Genomic DNA, 22,084 nt, shown 5'->3' on the forward strand with positions numbered 1-22,084 from the left:
CAGGCTAAATTAGTCCAGGTTTGAATATTTCTCTTTTGCACATTGTTTTTTTTAGCAGCTACAGTATGTCAAAACCAGGTCATGCTGCAACAAACAGGCACGAGTCGAATTCAGCATTCATTTTTAACATTCATTTTATTATGATGATACATGTAATGAATACTTAGGTGAACAACATGAATCAGTGTTTTCATCTAAAATCACAATGTTGATCTTTTGCTTAGCAACCTGCATGAAGATCGTTCATATTAGAACATATTTAAACTCATGCTGTAACATACAAAGTGCTAAACCCAAACCTATCAAGTTGGTTTAATCTCTGAGTCTGTACCGAAAGGGAACATTTCTCACAGGCTGCATGGATCCAAAGCCCCATCTCCTGTCATCAATTTCAGGTATCTTCTCATCAGGATTCTTCAGCTCAAACTCTAAGTAGATCAACATGAGGAAAACAAACTGCTTCATTTCATTGGAGGCGAAGAAACGCCCAGGACACATTGAGACCCCAGCACCCCAGGGCATGTTGTAGTACTTCACCTTCTTCCCCTGCTTGTAGAAATGAGTTTTCTTGCTCCCGTCTGGATTGAGAAAGCGGTCATATTTGAATGAACATGGGTCAGGGTGGATCTCTGGGTCCATTTGAACTGCACTGTAAGGGAACATTGCCATTCTGTCACCTTTACGAATGAAATATTCACGACCGTCTGCCATTTTGAGAGTCATATCCTGAAGCACAGCTCTGGTGAGGAGGGGTGCAGCAGTGAGTCGGAGACTCTCTTCCAGAGCACTGTCCAGGATGGGTGTTTTCATCAGCATTTCGTGGGTCAGGTCGACTAAAGGACCATCACGTCGGACTTCCTGTCCTGATTCCTTCACAACCCTATCTACCTCTTCCTTTACTGCTGCCATGGCCTCTGGGTGTTTCATGAGAAAGAGGAGCAGCCAGAAGGAGGTGGGCCCTGTGTTGCCCTGGGACGCCCAAAGAAGCACAAACATATACCTGTCAATCATTGACTCCTTCATACCCTTCTCATTTCTGAACTGCTGCATATCCCAAATCCAGTGGCTGATGTTGTCCTTGAGCCTCATCTTCTGCATTGATAGAACATTCCAGAAAAGTTCCATCAGCCTCTTTGCCTCCAATCTCTGCCTGGGTGTGAGCACCCCGTAGGTCAGGTTAGGGAAGAGTTGGTCATATTTACGAAATTCAGAGAATAAGGCTTCTGACTCAGCTCTATCTTTCTCTTTCGATCTCTCTTCACTTCCTTCTGACTCAGGGGCTGTATTGCCATACAGAGACAAGTAGCCGGCCCTAAAAAGAATATTGTAGCTGTACATAAAGAGTCCATCCTCTATCCAGGTGCTTTTGTCTGCAGCTCCATCGATTCTGTGCAACATCAGATTCTGTAAATTAGCCATCATAGCTTGTGTCAGTACCTTCAGGCCATCTCCCTTGAGATGCTTGTTGCTGGAGACTTGGAGAATGTGGTGCTCATCCACTTCAGCTTCATAACCAAACACTCTGCGTACAAGATGCCTTGCAAACTTGTTAAGGTCTAGTTTTTCTCTTCTCTCTTTTACAAAAGGTCCAAACGATAGAGGATCCTGAAGGAATGTGATATAAGAACCTCCCAGCTGTACTGTGAATACATCGCCATGCTTTTGCTTCATCCTCTCGATGAATTTCAGTGTGTTCCTGCGAAACTCCAAGACATGACCCAGCCAAGGGATGAGCCCCTTATCCAAAGGGGGCTCTCCTGGCTGCCGCCTTCGAAACACCCCAAGAAGGTAAAGTCCTCCGATCAGAGAGGCAAGAAAGCCAATAAATATGGAGAGCAGGAGTTCCATGACTGATTACTCTGAGGACCACACAGTTATGTGGCACAACGCTCCATGTCCTGCATTATAAATAGACTTTATGCTCCTCCTTTTGTGTGGGACGAGTTTCAGCCTTCAGATAAGTTCATCAACTATGAAAACAGGAAAAATAATTGCCTATGCTAATGAAAACGAGAAATTTGTCATTGAAATTTCAATGACAAATATTTGATATCAAATGGAACACCCCAGAAAAGCTGTTTTGCCAGTCCAACATACTTGTGAGGCCAATTTAGCTAAATTAACTTGACAAGGCCCCGATGAATCATCATGAATGATGAAATCGATATTTTATTTGCAATTTGTGTATTTTGATTGTGTGGTTCATTTTTGTTAGCTCAATTCATAAAGTGTTGCTTTCTTTGTGAAAATCTAATTCCATAGATCTCATTGCTCCTTTTCTCTCCTCTTAATGGTCGAAGACTTTTCTGATCCTAGTTGCAGATGGTGAAAGACACTCAATACCAAATAAAAAGTGTGTTTTTGTTTCACGCTTTGTTTTATTAAACTGCTGAGTCGTGGGAGTCAGGACCCTCTTCTCAAAATGTTCCTGATTGCGACAATTGTGTCATTAGTTAATACATTTCAGCTCATGTCACACGCCAGTCAGTATTTCCAACTCGTCATTTGTAGTGGAAGGAAAAGAGTTGAGTTACACAAAAATATTGCCCCGGGGTTGAAATAAGATCACAGGATCGTTTATGTTCCAAAAATTTAAATGACAAATATTTGACATCATATAGAACTCACCCAACAATGATGAAAAGTTACACAGAAATGTCCACACAGCCAACAAAGTAGTGTTAACTGGTAAAAGAAAAACGTTTCTTAAAACTGCATTAAAAGAAATTTCTGACGTCTATCAACGCGCAAAAAGAAGAACATTCAAAACAAATTAGCAGCTTTCCCCTGCAGGTCGTCCTCCTCTTTTGCACAGTTTATTTTAGAGCTGCAACTTACGATTATTTTCATAATCGATTAATCTGTCGATTATTTTCTCGATTAATTGATTAATCGTTTGGTCCATAGAATATCAGAAAACCATAAAAAATGTTGATCGGTGTTCGTCAAACCTGGAAATGATGATGTTCTCAGATGTCTTGTTTTGTCCACAAACCAAAATGATTGACTTTTAATGATTAATTTGTTATCCAGAGCAAAGAAATGAAGAAAATATTCATATTTAAGAAGCTTAAACAATCAGAAATCTTGTTTTAATTATGAAAAAGCTTCAAACCGATGAATCGAATATCAAAATAGTTGTCGATTAATTTAGTAATCGATTAATAATCGATTAATCGTTTCAGCTCTAGTTTATTTAGCAGCTAAGTCAATACCAGGTGATCAGGCAACAGTGAGTGAATGTGTTTGTGTTACAGTCAGTACTCTCAGTACTCAAAATTCAGCATTCATTTTTGACATTCATTTCATTATGATGATAAACGTAATGCCTTGCAAAAGGTCACAATGTTGACCTTTTGCTGAACAACCTGCATGAAGATCGTTCATATTAGAACATATTTAAACTCATGCTGTAACATACAAAGTGCTAAACCCAAACCTATCAAGTTGGTTTAATCTCTGAGTCTGTACCGAAACGGAACATTTCTCACAGGCTGCATGGATCCAAAGCCCCATCTCCCGTCGTCAATTTCAGGTATCTTCTCATCAGGATTCTTCAGCTCAAACTCTAAGTAGATCAACATGAGGAAAACAAACTGCTTCATTTCATTGGAGGCGAAGAAACGCCCAGGACACATTGAGACCCCAGCACCCCAGGGCATGTTGTAGTACTTCACCTTCTTCCCCTGCTTGTAGAAATGAGTTTTCTTGCTCCCGTCTGGATTGAGAAAGCGGTCATATTTGAATGAACATGGGTCAGGGTGGATCTCTGGGTCCATTTGAACTGCACTGTAAGGGAACATTGCCATTCTGTCACCTTTACGAATGAAATATTCACGACCATCTGCCATTTTGAGAGTCATATCCTGAAGCACAGCTCTGGTGAGGAGGGGTGCAGCAGTGAGTCGGAGACTCTCTTCCAGAGCACTGTCCAGGATGGGTGTTTTCATCAGCATTTCGTGGGTCAGGTCGACTAAAGGACCACCGCGTCGGACTTCGTGTCCTGATTCCTTCACAACCCTATCTCAAGATTCAAGATTCAAGATTCTTTATTGTCATTATGCAAGCATAACAAAATTTCCTCCCGAGACTCTCAGCAACATTGAAATACAAATGAACAAAACAGAAAACAAGAAAGGTTATTGCAGGTTATTGCAGGTATATATATATATCTACCTCTTCCTTTACTGCTGCCATGGCCTCTGGGTGTTTCATGAGAAAGAAGAGCAGCCAGAAGGAGGCGGACCCTGTGTTGCCCTGAGAGGCAAAATGAAGCACAAACATGAGCCTGTCAATCATTGACTCCTTCATACCCTTCTCATTTTTGAACTGCTGCATATTCCATATCCAGTGGCTGATGTTGTCCTTGAGCCTCATCTTCTGCACTGATAGAACATTCCAGAAAAGTTTCATCAGCCTCTTTGCCTCAAATCTCTGCCTGGGTGTGAGCACCCCGTAGGCCAGGTTAGGGAAGAGTTGGTCATATTTAAGAAACTCAGAGAATAAGGCTTCTGACTCAGCTCTATCTTTCTCTTTCGATCTCTCTTCACTTCCTTCTGACTCAGGTGGTGTATTGCCAAACAGAGACAAGTAGCCGGCCCTAAAAAGAATATTGTAGCTGTACATAAAGAGTCCATCCTCTATCCAGGTGCTTTTGTCTGCAGCTCCATCGATTCTGTGCAACATCAGATTCTGTAAATTGTAAAGAGAGCAGGAGTCCCATGACTGATTACTCTGAGGACCACACAGTTATGTGGCACAACGCTCCATGTCCTGCATTATAAATAGACTTTATGCTCCTCCCTTTGTGTGGGACGAGTTTCAGCCTTCAGATAAGTTCATCAACCATGAAAACAGGAAAAATAATTGCTTATGCTAATGAAAGAGCTCATGGCACGAAATTAAAATTTCAATGACAAATATTTGATATCAAATGGAACACCCCAGAAAAGCTGTTTTGCCAGTCCAGAAAACAGCCCCGCCTATCGCCCTATGTCAGCTAAGATTGGCACAGCACCCCCCATGACTGTCGTGTGGAGGATAAAGCGGTAGTACATGGATGGATGGATATTAGACAGACTGTGGAACGTCAGCATGTGCAGTACATGTGTAATCAAACATGTATATTGGCGATATAAAGAGAGACAGCAATGGACATGCGTCAACTGCCTGCTTCAGTCAGTGTGTGTGGCACAGCGCCGTCAGAAGTGAGGCACAGCTCATCGCTGCCTCACCTCGCCCTTCTCCCATGTATTTTAACAGGACATGTGTAAATTCAGTGATTTTGACCATAGAAATGTGGACATCTTATGGGAAACTAATTTATTAAAGTGTTTTCGCCTGGTTATGGTCCACCATTATGCACCCTGACAAAGAACATGAAGATCTAAACTGGTTGATGTTTTGTTGTCTTCATAAGTCAAGCCCCTGTGACAACACTCCTGACAGGTTTCTCTCACCAGCCTTTAAGGAGACGACACTTTTCCAAGTTGCTTTGTGAAGATGTCGAGTTCTAGTTCTTGACTTACTGAATCTGAGCGTACTGCAAATGAGTAAGATGTAGTGTTGTATCAAGTAATTCAGAACCTAATTATTCCTTCTTTTCAGAAAAACATTTACTCTAAACTCCTGATAATCAAAATGATAAGTAATAGATGTGCAAGTTGCTCAGGAAAAGTCATTCAAATTAGTCTTGAACGTATCTCTTCATTTATCTGGAAGAAACGCACAAAGAATGCATAACAAATTGAAAGTTCATTAATGTCATTATTCCTCCGTGTTATGACAAACCAGTGTGTGATAGGCATAGGTAACCATTGATTACCAATCCAATCAGTTACACAGAGGTTTTCAGTTTCTGCTGTCGCTTTAAACTGCTCCAGAAACACACAGTTTTGAATATTGATCCACACGAGGTCAAATCTTTCATATGAAACACCCTCACACAGGTTAGATTACACAAACATCACCTGGAGGTCGTCATCATGCAGGCAGATGGTTCTCTGTGGAATTAGATTTGTGTCAGTATTTTCAATCAACACTTTTCAAGAAGCAAGCGACTCTTTATGAATGGAGCAAACAAAAATGATATATCGATTTAATCATTCACAATATTGTATTTTGTTAGTTTGAAAATATGCTTTTTGTTTGCAGGGAACTGAAATTTGTTTGCTCCGACTCTTTTGCGTTTGCGCTCTCTCGCTTGTTCTTTGCGCTTCCTGGTTTTTTGTTGGTGATTCTGACCATGGGCGGGCCTTAGGAAGCTGCCTGCTGATTGGCTCCTGAGCTTTGGAGCAACAGGATCGAAGTCGCCGTCTGTCTGGAACTCGTTCCACAAGTTTTCCCCGTCGACACCCGACATTATTTTGTCGGATGTCTTTCCAGACGGAGCTTCCTTCCTCCCTCCCTTCCTAAGGCCCACCCATGCTCAGAATCACAAACCCAAAAAAACACGGGGCAAAGAACAAGCCAGTGAGCGCAAACGCAATAATGAAACAAAATTCTGATCATTGCAAACAAGTGTATGTACAAACAAATAAAATACAATGTTTTTGAATGATGAAATCGATATTTTATTTGCAATTTGTGTATTTTGATTGTGTGGTTCATTTTTGTTTGCTCAATTCATAAAGTGTTGCTTTCTTTGTGAAAATCTAATTCCATAAATCTCATTGCTCCTTTTCTCTCCTCTTAATGGTCGAAGACTTTTCTGATCCTAGTTGCAGATGGTGAAAGACACTCAATCCCAAATAAAAAGCGTGTTTTTGTTTCACTCTTTGTTTCATTAAACTGCTGAGTCGTGGGAGTCAGGACCCTCTTCTCAAAATGTTCCTGATTGCGACAATTGTGTCATTAGTTAATACAAACACCATAAAACACCTGCAAATATTTAAGACACATTTTGATGTTGTAGGTCTTGGGAGGTGAAGGTAAAATATAAATCTGTGAAATGATGAATCAATGTGGTGGTAAAAAGTACATTATGTCATTGTTTGTATGTACTGTGAAGTTGAACTTAAGCTTAATAGCTGAGTTAAAATAGCCCCTGTCCACAAATAAATCAGATAGAAACCATGGATTAGATCATGTCAACACCTATTTTATGATTCTTAGATTTACATTTATTGCTGTAACAGTGTCACTGTCATTATTATGTTGTTAAGAACCATGTTTTTATTACTGGCTCATTTATCTTTCACAGGACCGTGTTTCTGTTTAAGCTGTTATACATCACTTGACATAAAAAAAAAAAAATCTTTAACCAGTTATTTGTCGCATGCAATATTTTAATGTGAGCAGCAAACACAAGTAGTTATAAACCTGAATATGAGTTAGACAGGCTAAATTAGTCCAGGTTTGAATATTTCTCTTTTGCACATTGTTTTTTAGCAGCTATGCCAATACCAGGTCATGCTGCAACAAACAGGCACGAGTCAGTGAATGTGTTTGTGTTACACAGTCAATATTCAAAATTCAGCATTCATTTTTAACATTCATTTTATTATGATGATAAATGTAATGAATACTTCATATAAGAACATATTTAAACTCATGCTGTAACATACAAAGTGATAAACCCAAACCTATCAAATTGGTTTAATCTCTGAGTCTGTACCGAAACGGAACATCTCTGACAGGCTGCATGGATCCAAAGCCCCATCTCCCGTCGTCAATTTCAGGTATCTTCTCATCAGGATTCTTCAGCTCACACTCAAAGTAGATCAACATGAGGAAAACAAACTGCTTCATTTCATTGGAGGCGAAGAAACGCCCAGGACACATTGAGACCCCAGCACCCCAGGGCATGTTGTAGTACTTCACCTTCTTCCCCTGCTTGTAGAAATGAGTTTTCTTGCTCCCGTCTGGATTGAGAAAGCGGTCATATTTGAATGAACATGGGTCAGGGTGGATCTCTGGGTCCATTTGAACTGCACTGTAAGGGAACATTGCCATTCTGTCACCTTTACGAATGAAATATTCACGACCATCTGCCATTTTGAGAGTCATATCCTGAAGCACAGCTCTGGTGAGGAGGGGTGCAGCAGTGAGTCGGAGACTCTCTTCCAGAGCACTGTCCAGGATGGGTGTTTTCATCAGCATTTCGTGGGTCAGGTCGACTAAAGGACCATCACGTCGGACTTCCTGTCCTGATTCCTTCACAACCCTATCTACCTCTTCCTTTACTGCTGCCATGGCCTCTGGGTGTTTCATGAGAAAGAGGAGCAGCCAGAAGGAGGCGGGCCCTGTGTTGCCCTGAGAGACAAAAAGAAGCACAAACATATACCTGTCAATCATTGACTCCTTCATACCCTTCTCATTTCTGAACTGCTGCATATCCCAAATCCAGTGGCTGATGTTGTCCTTGAGCCTCATCTTCTGCATTGATAGAACATTCCAGAAAAGTTCCATCAGCCTCTTTGCCTCCAATCTCTGCCTGGGTGTGAGCACCCCGTAGGTCAGGTTAGGGAAGAGTTGGTCATATTTACGAAATTCAGAGAATAAGGCTTCTGACTCAGCTCTATCTTTCTCTTTCGATCTCTCTTCACTTCCTTCTGACTCAGGGGCTGTATTGCCATACAGAGACAAGTAGCCGGCCCTAAAAAGAATATTGTAGCTGTACATAAAGAGTCCATCCTCTATCCAGGTGCTTTTGTCTGCAGCTCCATCGATTCTGTGCAACATCAGATTCTGTAAATTAGCCATCATAGCTTGTGTCAGTACCTTCAGGCCATCTCCCTTGAGATGCTTGTTGCTGGAGACTTGGAGAATGTGGTGCTCATCCTCTTCAGCTTCATAACCAAACACTCTGCGTACAAGATGCCTTGCAAACTTGTTAAGGTCTAGTTTTTCTCTTCTCTCTTTTACAAAAGGTCCAAACGATAGAGGATCCTGAAGGAATGTGATATAAGAACCTCCCAGCTGTACTGTGAATACATCGCCATGCTTTTGCTTCATCCTCTCGATGAATTTCAGTGTGTTCCTGCGAAACTCCAAGACATGACCCAGCCAAGGGATGAGCCCCTTATCCAAAGGGGGCTCTCCTGGCTGGCGCCTTCGAAACACCCCAAGAAGGTAAAGTCCTCCGATCAGAGAGGCAAGAAAGCCAATAAATATGGAGAGCAGGAGTCCCATGACTGATTACTCTGAGGACCACACAGTTATGTGGCACAACGCTCCATGTCCTGCATTATAAATAGACTTTATGCTCCTCCCTTTTTTGTGGAACGAGTTTCAGCCTTCATATTTGTCCATCAACTATGAAAACTGGAAAAATAATTGCCTATACTAATGTAAACGCTCATGTCACACGCCAGTCAGTATTTCCAACTCGTCATTTGTAGTGGAAGGAAAAGAGTTGAGTTACACAAAAATATTGCCCCCGGGTTGAAATAAGATCACAGGATCGTTTATGTTCCAAAAATTTAAATGACAAATATTTGACATCATATAGAACTCACCCAACAATGATGAAAAGTTCCACAGAAATGTCCACACAGCCAACAAAGTAGTGTTAACTGGTAAAAGAAAAACGTTTCTTAAAACTGCATTAAAAGAAATTTCTGACGTCTATCAACGCGCAAAAAGAAGAACATTCAAAACAAATTAGCAGCTTTCCCCTGCAGGTCGTCCTCCTCTTTTGCACAGTTTATTTTAGAGCTGCAACTTAAGATTATTTTCATAATCGATTAATCTGTCGATTATTTTCTCGATTAATTGATTAATCGTTTGGTCCATAGAATATCAGAAAACCATAAAAAATGTTGATCGGTGTTCGTCAAACCTGGAAATGATGATGTTCTCAAATGTCTTGTTTTGTCCACAAACCAAAATGATTGACTTTTAATGATTAATTTGTTATCCAGAGCAAAGAAATGAAGAAAATATTCATATTTAAGAAGCTTAAACAATCAGAAATCTTGTTTTAATTATGAAAAAAGCTTCAAACCGATGAATCGATTATCAAAATAGTTGTCGATTAATTTTGTAATCGATTAATAATCGATTAATCGTTTCAGCTCTAGTTTATTTAGCAGCTAAGTCAATACCAGGTGATCAGGCAACAGTGAGTGAATGTGTTTGTGTTACAGTCAGTACTCTCAGTACTCAAAATTCAGCATTCATTTTTGACATTCATTTCATTATGATGATAAACGTAATGCCTTGCAAAAGGTCACAATGTTGACCTTTTGCTGAACAACCTGCATGAAGATCGTTCATATTAGAACATATTTGAACTCATGCTGTAACATACAAAGTGCTAAACCCAAACCATTCAAGTTGGTTTAATCTCTGAGTCTGTACCGAAACGGAACATTTCTCACAGGCTGCATGGATCCAAAGCCCCATCTCCCGTCGTCAATTTCAGGTATCTTCTCATCAGGATTCTTCAGCTCAAACTCTAAGTAGATCAACATGAGGAAAACAAACTGCTTCATTTCATTGGTGGCAAAGAAACGCCCAGGACACATTGAGACCCCAGCACCCCAGGGCATGTTGTAGTACTTCACCTTCTTCCCCTGCTTGTAGAAATGAGTTTTCTTGCTCCCGTCTGGATTGAGAAAGCGGTCATATTTGAATGAACATGGGTCAGGGTGGATCTCTGGGTCCATTTGAACTGCACTGTAAGGGAACATTGCCATTCTGTCACCTTTACTAAGGAAATATTCACGACCATCTGCCATTTTGAGAGTCATATCCTGAGCACAGCTCTGGTGAGGAGGGGTGCAGCAGTGAGTCGGAGACTCTCTTCCAGAGCACTGTCCAGGATGGGTGTTTTCATCAGCATTTCGTGGGTCAGGTCGACTAAAGGACCACCGCGTCGGACTTCGTGTCCTGATTCCTTCACAACCCTATCTCAAGATTCAAGATTCAAGATTCTTTATTGTCATTATGCAAGCATAACAAAATTTCCTCCCGAGACTCTCAGCAACATTGAAATACAAATGAACAAAACAGAAAACAAGAAAGGTTATTGCAGGTTATTGCAGGTATATATATATATCTACCTCTTCCTTTACTGCTGCCATGGCCTCTGGGTGTTTCATGAGAAAGAAGAGCAGCCAGAAGGAGGCGGACCCTGTGTTGCCCTGAGAGGCAAAATGAAGCACAAACATGAGCCTGTCAATCATTGACTCCTTCATACCCTTCTCATTTTTGAACTGCTGCATATTCCATATCCAGTGGCTGATGTTGTCCTTGAGCCTCATCTTCTGCACTGATAGAACATTCCAGAAAAGTTTCATCAGCCTCTTTGCCTCAAATCTCTGCCTGGGTGTGAGCACCCCGTAGGCCAGGTTAGGGAAGAGTTGGTCATATTTAAGAAACTCAGAGAATAAGGCTTCTGACTCAGCTCTATCTTTCTCTTTCGATCTCTCTTCACTTCTTTCTGACTCAGGTGGTGTATTGCCAAACAGAGACAAGTAGCCGGCCCTAAAAAGAATATTGTAGCTGTACATAAAGAGTCCATCCTCTATCCAGGTGCTTTTGTCTGCAGCTCCATCGATTCTGTGCAACATCAGATTCTGTAAATTAGCCATCATAGCTTGTGTCAGTACCTTTAGGCCATCTCCCTTGAGATGCTTGTTGCTGGAGACTTGGAGAATGTGGTGCTCATCCTCTTCAGCTTCATAACCAAACACTCTGCGTACAAGATGCCTTGCAAACTTGTTAAGGTCTAGTTTTTCTCTTCTCTCTTTTACAAAAGGTCCAAACGATAGAGGATCCTGAAAGAATGTGATATAAAACCCTCCCAGCTGTACTGTGAATACATCGCCATGCTTTTGCTTCATCCTCTCGATGAATTTCAGTGTGTTCCTGCGAAACTCCAAGACATGACCCAGCCAAGGGATGAGCCCCTTATCCAAAGGGGGCTCTCCTGGCTGCCGCCTTCGAAACACCCCAAGAAGGTAAAGTCCTCCGATCAGAGAGGCAAGAAAGCCAATAAATATAGAGAGCAGGAGTCCCATGACTGATTACTCTGAGGACCACACAGTTATGTGGCACAACGCTCCATGTCCTGCATTATAAATAGACTTTATGCTCCTCCCTTTGTGTGGGACGAGTTTCAGCCTTCAGATAAGTTCATCAACTATGAAAACAGGAAAAATAATTGCTTATGCTAATGAAAGAGCTCATGGCATGAAATTAAAATTTCAATGACAAATATTTGATATCAAATGGAACACCCCAGAAAAGCTGTTTTGCCAGTCCACAAAACAGCCCCGCTTATCGCCCTATGTCAGCTAAGATTGGCACAGCACCCCCCATGACTGTCGTGTGGAGGATAAAGCGGTAGTACATGGATGGATGGATATTAGACAGACTGTGGAACGTCAGCATGTGCAGTACATGTGTAATCAAACATGTATATTGGCGATATAAAGAGAGACAGCAATGGACATGCGTCAACTGCCTGCTTCAGTCAGTGTGTGTGGCACAGCGCCGTCAGAAGTGAGGCACAGCTCATCGCTGCCTCACCTCGCCCTTCTCCCATGTATTTTAACAGGACATGTGTAAATTCAATGATTTTGACCATAGAAATGTTGACATCTTATGGGAAACTAATTTATTAAAGTGTTTTCGCCTGGTTATGGTCCACCATTATGCACCCTGACAAAGAACATGAAGATCTAAACTGGTTGATGTTTTGTTGTCTTCATAAGTCAAGCCCCTGTGACAACACTCCTGACAGGTTTCTCTCACCAGCCTTTAAGGAGACGACACTTTTCCAAGTTGCTTTGTGAAGATGTCGAGTTCTAGTTCTTGACTTACTGAATCTGAGCGTACTGCAAATGAGTAAGATGTAGTGTTGTATCAAGTAATTCAGAACCTAATTATTCCTTCTTTTCAGAAAAACATTTACTCTAAACTTCTGATAATCAAAATGATAAGTAATAGATGTGCAAGTTGCTCAGGAAAAGTCATTCAAATTAGTCTTGAACGTACAGTATCTCTTCATTCATCTGGAAGAAACGCACAAAGAATGCATAACAAATTGAAAGTTCATTAATGTCATTATTCCTCCGTGTTATGACAAACCAGTGTGTGATAGGCATAGGTAACCATTGATTACCAATCCAATCAGTTACACAGAGGTTTTCAGTTTCTGCTGTCGCTTTAAACTGCTCCAGAAACACACAGTTTTGAATATTGATCCACACGAGGTCAAATCTTTCATATGAAACACCCTCACACAGGTAAGATTACACAAACATCACCTGGAGGTCGTCATCATGCAGGCAGATGGTTCTCTGTGGAATTAGATTTGTGTCAGTATTTTCAATCAACACTTTTCAAGAAGCAAGCGACTCTTTATGAATGGAGCAAACAAAAATGATATATTGATTTAATCATTCACAATATTGTATTTTGTTAGTTTGAAAATATGCTTTTTGAATTTTGTTTGCTCCGACTCTTTTGCGTTTGCGCTCTCTCGCTTGTTCTTTGCGCTTCCTGGTTTTTTGTTGGTGATTCTGACCATGGGCGGGCCTTAGGAAGCTGCCTGCTGATTGGCTCCTGAGCTTTGGAGCAACAGGATCGAAGTCGCCGTCTGTCTGGAACTCGTTCCACAAGTTTTCCCCGTCGACACCCGACATTATTTTGTCGGATGTCTTTCCAGACGGAGCTTCCTTCCTCCCTCCCTTCCTAAGGCCCGCCCATGCTCAGAATCACAAACCCAAAAAAACACGGGGCAAAGAACAAGCCAGTGAGCGCAAACGCAATAATGAAACAAAATTCTGATCATTGCAAACAAGTGTATGTACAAACAAATAAAATACAATGTTTTTGAATGATGAAATCGATATTTTATTTGCAATTTGTGTATTTTGATTGTGTGGTTCATTTTTGTTTGCTCAATTCATAAAGTGTTGCTTTCTTTGTGAAAATCTAATTCCATAAATCTCATTGCTCCTTTTCTCTCCTCTTAATGGTCGAAGACTTTTCTGATCCTAGTTGCAGATGGTGAAAGACACTCAATCCCAAATAAAAAGCGTGTTTTTGTTTCACTCTTTGTTTCATTAAACTGCTGAGTCGTGGGAGTCAGGACCCTCTTCTCAAAATGTTCCTGATTGCGACAATTGTGTCATTAGTTAATACAAACACCATAAAACACCTGCAAATATTTAAGACACATTTTGATGTTGTAGGTCTTGGGAGGTGAAGGTAAAATATAAATCTGTGAAATGATGAATCAATGTGGTGGTAAAAAGTACATTATGTCATTGTTTGTATGTACTGTGAAGTTGAACTTAAGCTTAATAGCTGAGTTAAAATAGCCCCTGTCCACAAATAAATCAGATAGAAACCATGGATTAGATCATGTCAACACCTATTTTATGATTCTTAGATTTACATTTATTGCTGTAACAGTGTCACTGTCATTATTATGTTGTTAAGAACCATGTTTTTATTACTGGCTCATTTATCTTTCACAGGACCGTGTTTCTGTTTAAGCTGTAATACATCACTTGACATAAAAAAAAAAAAATCTTTAACCAGTTATTTGTCGCATGCAATATTTTAATGTGAGCAGCAAACACAAGTACTTATAAACCTGAATATGAGTTAGACAGGCTAAATTAGTCCAGGTTTGAATATTTCTCTTTTGCACATTGTTTTTTTAGCAGCTATGCCAATACCAGGTCATGCTGCAACAAACAGGCACGAGTCAGTGAATGTGTTTGTGTTACACAGTCAATATTTAAAATTCAGCATTCATTTTTAACATTCATTTTATTATGATGATAAATGTAATGAATACTTCATATAAGAACATATTTAAACTCATGCTGTAACATACAAAGTGATAAACCCAAACCTATCAAATTGGTTTAATCTCTGAGTCTGTACCGAAACGGAACATCTCTTACAGGCTGCATGGATCCAAAGCCCCATCTCCTGTCATCAATTTCAGGTATCTTCTCATCAGGATTCTTCAGCTCACACTCAAAGTAGATCAACATGAGGAAAACAAACTGCTTAATTTCATTGGAGGCGAAGAAACGCCCAGGACACATTGAGACCCCAGTACCCCAGGGCATGTTGTAGTACTTCACCTTCTTCCCCTGCTTGTAGAAATGAGTTTTCTTGCTCCTGTCTGGATTGAGAAAGCGGTCATATTTGAATGAACATGGGTCAGAGTGGATCTCTGGGTCCATTTGAACTGCACTGTAAGGGAACATTGCCATTCTGTCACCTTTACGAATGAAATATTCACGACCATCTGCCATTTTGAGAGTCATATCCTGAAGCACAGCTCTGGTGAGGAGGGGTGCAGCAGTGAGTCGGAGACTCTCTTCCAGAGCACTGTCCAGGATGGGTGTTTTCATCAGCATTTCGTGGGTCAGGTCGACTAAAGGACCACCACGTCGGACTTCCTGTCCTGATTCCTTCACAACCCTATCTACCTCTTCCTTTACTGCTGCCATGGCCTCTGGGTGTTTCATGAGAAAGAGGAGCAGCCAGAAGGAGGCGGACCCTGTGTTGCCCTGAGAGGCAAAAAGAAGCACAAACATGAGCCTGTCAGTCATTGACTCCTTCATACCCTTCTCATTTCTGAACTGCTGCATATCCCATATCCAGCGGCTGATGTTGTCCTTGAGCCTCATCTTCTGCATTGATAGAGCGTTCCAGAGAAGTTCCATCAGCCTCTTTGCCTCCAATCTCTGCCTGGGTGTGAGCACCCCGAAGGCCAGGTTAGGGAAGAGTTGGTCATATTTACGAAATTCAGAGAATAAGGCTTCTGACTCAGCTCTATCTTTCTCTTTCGATCTCTCTTCACTTCCTTCTGACTCAGGTGGTGTATTGCCAAACAGAGACAAGTAGCCGGCCCTAAAAAGAATATTGTAGCTGTACATAAAGAGTCCATCCTCTATCCAGGTGCTTTTGTCTGCAGCTCCATCGATTCTGTGCAACATCAGATTCTGTAAATTAGCCATCATAGCTTGTGTCAGTACCTTCAGGCCATCTCCCTTGAGATGCTTGTTGCTGGAGACTAGGAAATTATGGTGCTCATCCTCTTCAGCTTCATAACCAAACACTCTGCGTACAAGATGCCTTGCAAACTTGTTAAAGTCTAGTTTTTCTCTGCTCTCTTTTACAAAAGGTCCAAACGATAGAGGATCCTGAAGGAATGTGATATAAAACCCTCCCAGCTGTACTGTGAATACATCGCCATGCTTTTGCTTCATCCTCTCGATGAATTTCCGTGTGTTCCTGCGAAACTCCAAGACATGACCCAGCCAAGGGATGAGCCCCTTATCCAAAGGGGGCTCTCCTGGCTGGCGCCTTCGAAACTCCCCAAGAAGGTAAAGTCCTCCGATCAAAGAGGCAAGAAAGCCAATAAATATAGAGAGCAGGAGTCCCATGACTGATTACTCTGAGGACCACACAGTTATGTGGCATAAAGCTCCATGTCCTGCATTATAAATAGACTTTATGCTTCTCCCTTTGTGTGGGACGAGTTTCAGCCTTCAGGTAAGTCCATCAACTATGAAAACAGGAAAATAATTGCCTATGCCAATGTAAAAGCTCACAAATATTTGACATCAAATAGAACACCACCAACTATAATGAAAAGCTGTTTTGCCAGTCCAACATACATGTGAGGCCAATTTAGCTAAATTGACTTGACAAGGAAATTTTCTAGACAATGAGTTTCATGAGTTTCAACTTTTAAGTGGATGATTACCCAGTCCAGAGATTTGAGCATTTAGGTGCGTTGAGGTTCACGACTGAGGCACTGACTCCTCTGTCATTTGGAGCACATCGGGGCTCATCTTCTTCTCTTTATTCTTGCATTTTCTCAATTTTTCTTTAACGTATCTCTTCATTTATCCGGAAGAAGCGCACAAAGAATGCATAACGATTTGAAGTTCATTAATGTCACTATTCCTCCATGTTATGACAAACCAGTGTGTGATAGGCATAGGTAACGATCGATTACCAATCCAATCAGTTACACAGAGGTTTTCAGTTTCTGCTGTCGCTTCAGACCGCTCCAGAAACACACCATTTTAAATATTGATCCACACAAGGTCAAATCTTTCATATGAAACACCCTCACACCGTTTAGATTACACAAACATCACCTGGAGGTCGTCATCATGCAGGCAGATGGTTCTCTGTGTCAGTATTTTCAATCAACACTTTTCAAAAAGCAAGCAACACTTGATGAATTGAGCAAACAAAAGTGAGCCACACAATCAAAATACACAAACTGCAAATAAAATATTGCTTAAATTTTTCCGAAATATTGTATTTTATTTGTAAAAAAAAAATGCTAATTAAAAACAAATAAAATACAATAATTTTGAATAATGAAATCAATATTTTATTTGCGTTAATTTGTGTTTTTTGATACACAAATTAACGCAAATAAAATTAATCAAAATGTTTTTAAATTAGTGGTTCATTTTTGTTTTTTGTTCTCCCCTTAACAAGTGTTCCTGTTTCACACTTTGTTTCATTAAACTGCCGAGTCATGGGTTAGGGACCCCTCTTCTCAAAGTGTTCCTGATTGTGACAATTGTGTCATTAGTTAATCCAAAACCAGTGATGGAAGATGGATTCACATTTAATCCAATACCAGAAAATACTTTCTAGACATTTTTAATTAAGTAAATTATCACCAAATGTGTAAAACATGGTCTCTGAGACTGGTACCAGGTACTAGGCTAGTGGAAACGCTTTTTAAACCGTGCCGTGGCGAGGCGAGGCGAGGCGAGTAGAGCCAGTGGAAATGCGCCATTAGATGAATGAAAATGGAATGAAAACGGCATATTGCTATTGTAGCTCTTGGAGGTGAAGATAAAATTTTAATCTGTGAAATGGTGAAAAACTACATTATGTCTTTTGGAACATGTCTGCAGTAAATACCTGAAAGTTGAACTTAAGCTTAATAGCTGAGTTAAAATAGCCCACTGTCCACAAATACCTATTTTATGAGTTTATGATGTATTGCTGTAACAGCACCACTGTCATTACAGTATTATGTTATTAAGAACCCGTTTTTGTTAAAAAATAAGCTTATTTCGCATTAGGTCATGTAACATCAGGTCAATCTTGGCAAAAACTTGAGGATTAAAAGTACATCTTGCTGCCGATCTACAGAGCCAAATGTGTTCTGCATGGATGCTTGTAAACTTTTAACCTGTTCTTTTTTATGGAGGGTCAGGAATGCCAGGAACACTGTGTTCACTAGAAGTGTCCAAGTCTAAATAAAGGAAGAGAAATGTTCATGCACTGTAATGACTCTGTCAGGGGAGGATGTTTGTCTTTGAAATAATCATATACAGATAAAATGAAAGGCAGTCGTTCTTACAGGTCCACTCACACACGTGTCCTGGTTATTAGATCGACTGCAGTTATTTGCTATTTCGTCAATATGGTTTATGGAACCAAATGCATTTTTTTTTCCCTCCTGCCTGGCTGTTAAAATGACTCTTCAAAAATGCAGCATGAAAGAAGAAGGAGGGAGAGCAGCGATAAGGTCTACAGAGAGGAAGGACAGGCAGAGGAGGGGAAGAGATGGGAGAAGAGGTTTAAACAGATGTGGGAGTGGTGAAGAGCGAAGCGAGGCAGCTGGATGTAAGATACAGGGCAAGGCTTTTGATTCTGTCCTCACACTTGAAGCCGGCTGCCTTTGGATGGATGGATGGATGATTGGACGTAGAAGGGGTCGAGTGTTTTTGTGCGCGTGCGTGTGTGTGTGTGTGTGTGTGCAGTGTAGCGAAACATGTGAGCCAAACTGTACGTACTGTATAAAGGTGTGTGACACAAGTTGACAATTGGATCATTAAAGCCAATCTCACAAAGGCCAGTGCCCCTCCCCCAGCTGAAAGGCGATGTCAAAGGTCTGTGACCTCTTGCATTTATGTGCATTGATCCCTCTGGCGGGGGTGGGGCTTCCTACTCAAAGCCTCCTAGCGTCAGCTGCTACATCTTAGTTTCACCTGCAGGAAGTGGAAATGTTATTTTATTTGACATGTATTGCATTCAAATGGTATAAATTCACACCAATGACGACCGGATTCTTAAGGCTGTTCTTCACACCCGAAGAGTGACAGTAGCCGTGTCATATTTAGTGTACAAACCAGATTTCTTAAATTACATTTTTATTTTGTCTGTGTGTGTGATGTGATATGCAATTTTGACACTTTTTGTTATCCATATAAGTTTAATTAACTGGTCTACGAATGTTCTGTATAAAAAGAAAAAAAGAAAAGGAATAAATATGTAAGGATTAGGCCTGCAGTGATTGTTCAATTAATTGATTATTAATCGATTACTAAATTAATCGTCAACTATTTTCATAATCGATAAATTGGTTTGAGTTTTTTTTTTTTTCAATAATCAAAGCAAGCTCTTTGATTTTTCAGCTTCTTAAAAGGAAATATTAACTGCTATTAACATCATAATTTCCATTTTTTTAAACATTTTCTGACATTTTATGGACCAAACAAGTAACAACTAAACAAGTTGATTAATTGAGAAAATTGCAGCCCTAGTAAGAATTTTCAGATTATAACCCTTGCGGTGAATTAAAGAGCAAATTCTAAACCCGGGGCTGAGAATGATTGTGTATTACCGTGTTCAGCTGTAGCAGACCATGCTCGTGTGAAGAAACAGTTGCTGAAAAATGTTAAACCTCACCGTGGAGCAAATCACTCTTGGCTAAATGTCTTAATGACCATGAATGTGTGCTGTAGGGTGTGAGTCTCAGAGTTTATGGCCTTCTCAGTCAGTGTCAGGAGAAAAGGAAAGGTTGTGTACATGACATTCTTATAAGTTAAAAATAAAATAAAATAGTGCTTTATCACAGTCATAGAATGTGGTGTTTAGTAATAAATGCAGGGAACTTACAGTCAGGGAAGTGGGACATGCAGTAGAGCCAGGAACACTGCGGCCCAAACATCCTGCTCTTTGTCGCAGGCTAACCTCCTGATGCTAATTGTGTGTGTGTGTGTTATGCATGAGTGGAACATGACACTAGTAGATGGCTTCACTTCCTGTTGTGATGTCCTGTTAGTTATCACCATTCCTGACATGCAGGACAGGTTCTTATCTGTCACCACTGGATCTCCTGGTTGACCAACCAGTTGAACCCAGGCCGCTAGTTTTTTTTGTTCACATTAAAGACATAGTATGCAACATTTCTGCAACATACTGTCAAAAAAAAAATGAGAACATTGTTATTTATTTTTATATTCCAAAGCCTTTCTAACAGTCCAGTCTTGAAATCCATAGAAATCATTATTTATATTCAAAGTAGTTGATCGGAGGTGTGAGTGTGAGAGTGAATGGTTGTCTGTCTCTGTGTGTCCCTGTGATGTCCAGGGTGTACCCTGCTGTTCGCCCTATGTCAACTGAGATTGGCACCAGTGGCCCCACGACCCTCATGTGGAGGATAAAGCGGTTGGAGATGAATGAATGAATGTAATGCATAGATCATTTAATTTTAGTTTTAATGACGTCAATGAAGCTTTACCCATCTCCACTATTGTGAAATTACTATGGAAGATTGACAGAACTCGGACTGAATTAAATGTGTGCCAGAACAGGCAACAACATGTACAGTGTACACACACTCAAGACTCTCCTACACACTCTCCTCTGGATTACACATCGCCAGCTGCACGACTTGTAGTAAATGTGCAACCTTTGCAAACTACCATCAGAGTGAGGAAGGAAATATCTCATGCTACTAGTTTAGCTTATGTGTTGTCTGTAACGCGCACGTTAAAAGTCAGAGTTTAGTCGGACTAAGACAATAATTCAATTCATGTCCTGTAAACATGTTAGTCTGACCAAATAAATTGCACTAGCTTATAAAGACATACAGCACCACCTACGGAGGCGGAGTCAGACGTACACGGACAATAAATCGATTTTCTCCTCTGCATGCATACTCGGACAGTTGTAAGTTGTTTGATTGCCTGTCTTAGTCGGGACCAAAGCCGTAGCTCGATAAAACCGTGCATGTAAACGCACTGACTGCTTCAGGACATCATCAAACCCCTAGCGGCAGACTATAGTGTAAAATCATTTAAAAACCCAGCATTAACTAGAGCTGCAACTAACGGCTATTTTCATAATCGATTAATCTGTCGATTATTTTCTCGATTAATCGCGTGGTCCATAAAATATCAAAAAAACTTAAAAAATGTTGAGCGGTGTTCGTCAAACCTGGAAATTATGATTTTCTCAAATGTCCACAAACCAAAATGATTAACTTTAAATGATTTCTTTGTTATCCAGAGCCAAGAAATGAAAAAATACTCACATTTAAGAAGCATTAACAATTGGAAAACTTGTTTTAATCATGAAAAAAGCTTTGAACCGATTAATCGATTATCAAAATAGTTGTCGATTAATTTAGTAATCGATTAATAATCGATTAATTGTTTCAGCTCTATCATAACAGTTCCCACTTTGTAGTTCCAAGTCCTTCTTATTCCCTGAATACCCCCCCAGCCTACCCCAGATCAAAGTTGAAATAGCTCTGTGGCAGAAATGAATGGAACCTATCTGTACATGCCCCCAAGTCGTTCACCAGGAAGCGTGTCCACAGCAAAGTTAAAGGGTCACCAGTCACAATTAGGCCTGTTTTGTGCGTGTGTGTGTGCGTGCGGGGGAGTGGTGACATGTCAAGGTGAAGGAGGAGTTTTCAGTCCTCTGTCCCTTGAGTTGAACTCTTTCATTTGCAGCAGTAATAAACAAATGAGGTCACTAACCCTGACACCTGTGGAACCTTGCATCACACATCACAGTACGACCGTGGCATGAAGTGCTTGTCTCATGTCGACAGTGTTCATCCTCCTCCTCCTCCTCCCTTTTTTTTGTTAGATCAATCTCCTGGATTTTTTGCGGGCTCCGTTACACGCTCATGAAGAGCAAAGCATGCGCGCTGGCTCTGTGGAGAGCACCTAGTTATAATATATCATCATTCTTGCCATTGAAACCTGGAAAGCATCAAGCTGAGAATTCCTTCTTGCAGAGCGCTGTTATGGAACAGTGTGTTCTCACACAGAGTGCACCTTCGTCTTCCCCTTCCCCCTGTGCCAGCCCCAGTGGAACAGTACCT

The 22,084-nt window shown here is 40.7% G+C and overlaps 5 protein-coding genes and 1 pseudogene across 5 annotated transcripts in view; 1 reads left to right on the forward strand and 5 right to left on the reverse strand.

The window, feature by feature from the left end:
- The window catches only part of greb1l (GREB1 like retinoic acid receptor coactivator), a 66,945-nt gene that overhangs the window by 6,249 nt on the left and 38,612 nt on the right, over positions 1-22,084 (forward strand). The window lies entirely within an intron of this gene.
- On the reverse strand, positions 117-2,015 carry LOC131470982 (5-beta-cholestane-3-alpha,7-alpha-diol 12-alpha-hydroxylase-like). The gene has a single exon (XM_058647112.1). The coding sequence runs from the start codon at positions 1,846-1,848 to the stop codon at positions 313-315; it is 1,536 nt and encodes a 511-aa protein (XP_058503095.1). The 5' UTR covers positions 1,849-2,015; the 3' UTR covers positions 117-312.
- LOC131472551 (7-alpha-hydroxycholest-4-en-3-one 12-alpha-hydroxylase-like) lies at positions 2,982-6,361 on the reverse strand. Its single transcript, XM_058649863.1, has 3 exons — positions 6,299-6,361; positions 4,175-4,734; positions 2,982-4,026 (listed from the first exon to the last, which is right to left on the reverse strand). The coding sequence occupies exons 1-3, from the start codon at positions 6,359-6,361 to the stop codon at positions 3,453-3,455; spliced, it is 1,197 nt and encodes a 398-aa protein (XP_058505846.1). The 3' UTR covers positions 2,982-3,452.
- LOC131470973 (5-beta-cholestane-3-alpha,7-alpha-diol 12-alpha-hydroxylase-like) lies at positions 7,043-10,224 on the reverse strand. The gene has a single exon (XM_058647100.1). It carries the CDS (start codon positions 9,130-9,132, stop codon positions 7,597-7,599), a length of 1,536 nt encoding a protein of 511 aa, XP_058503083.1. The 5' UTR covers positions 9,133-10,224; the 3' UTR covers positions 7,043-7,596.
- On the reverse strand, positions 10,284-11,991 carry LOC131470992 (5-beta-cholestane-3-alpha,7-alpha-diol 12-alpha-hydroxylase-like; annotated as a pseudogene).
- On the reverse strand, positions 14,832-16,367 carry LOC131470987 (5-beta-cholestane-3-alpha,7-alpha-diol 12-alpha-hydroxylase-like). Its single transcript, XM_058647127.1, has one exon. The coding sequence runs from the start codon at positions 16,365-16,367 to the stop codon at positions 14,832-14,834; it is 1,536 nt and encodes a 511-aa protein (XP_058503110.1).

The sequence above is a fragment of the Solea solea genome, chromosome 1 (assembly GCF_958295425.1).
Source record: "Solea solea chromosome 1, fSolSol10.1, whole genome shotgun sequence".
NCBI lineage: Eukaryota > Metazoa > Chordata > Actinopteri > Pleuronectiformes > Soleidae > Solea > Solea solea.

Excerpts from the sequence above, each read along its gene's own strand:
- LOC131470982 (XM_058647112.1), bottom strand. The coding sequence starts at position 1,848 with ATGGAACTCCTGCTCTCCATATTTATTGGCTTTCTTGCCTCTCTGATC.
- LOC131470987 (XM_058647127.1), bottom strand. The coding sequence starts at position 16,367 with ATGGGACTCCTGCTCTCTATATTTATTGGCTTTCTTGCCTCTTTGATC.
- LOC131470973 (XM_058647100.1), bottom strand. The coding sequence starts at position 9,132 with ATGGGACTCCTGCTCTCCATATTTATTGGCTTTCTTGCCTCTCTGATC.
- LOC131472551 (XM_058649863.1), bottom strand. The coding sequence starts at position 6,361 with ATGTCGGGTGTCGACGGGGAAAACTTGTGGAACGAGTTCCAGACAGAC. Across the intron at positions 4,735-6,298 it reads CAGACGGCGACTTCGATCCT|AGTAATCAGTCATGGGACTC; the intron begins GTTGCTCCAAAG and ends TGTGGTCCTCAG. Across the intron at positions 4,027-4,174 it reads GCAGCAGTAAAGGAAGAGGT|AGATAGGGTTGTGAAGGAAT; the intron begins AGATATATATAT and ends TCTTGAATCTTG.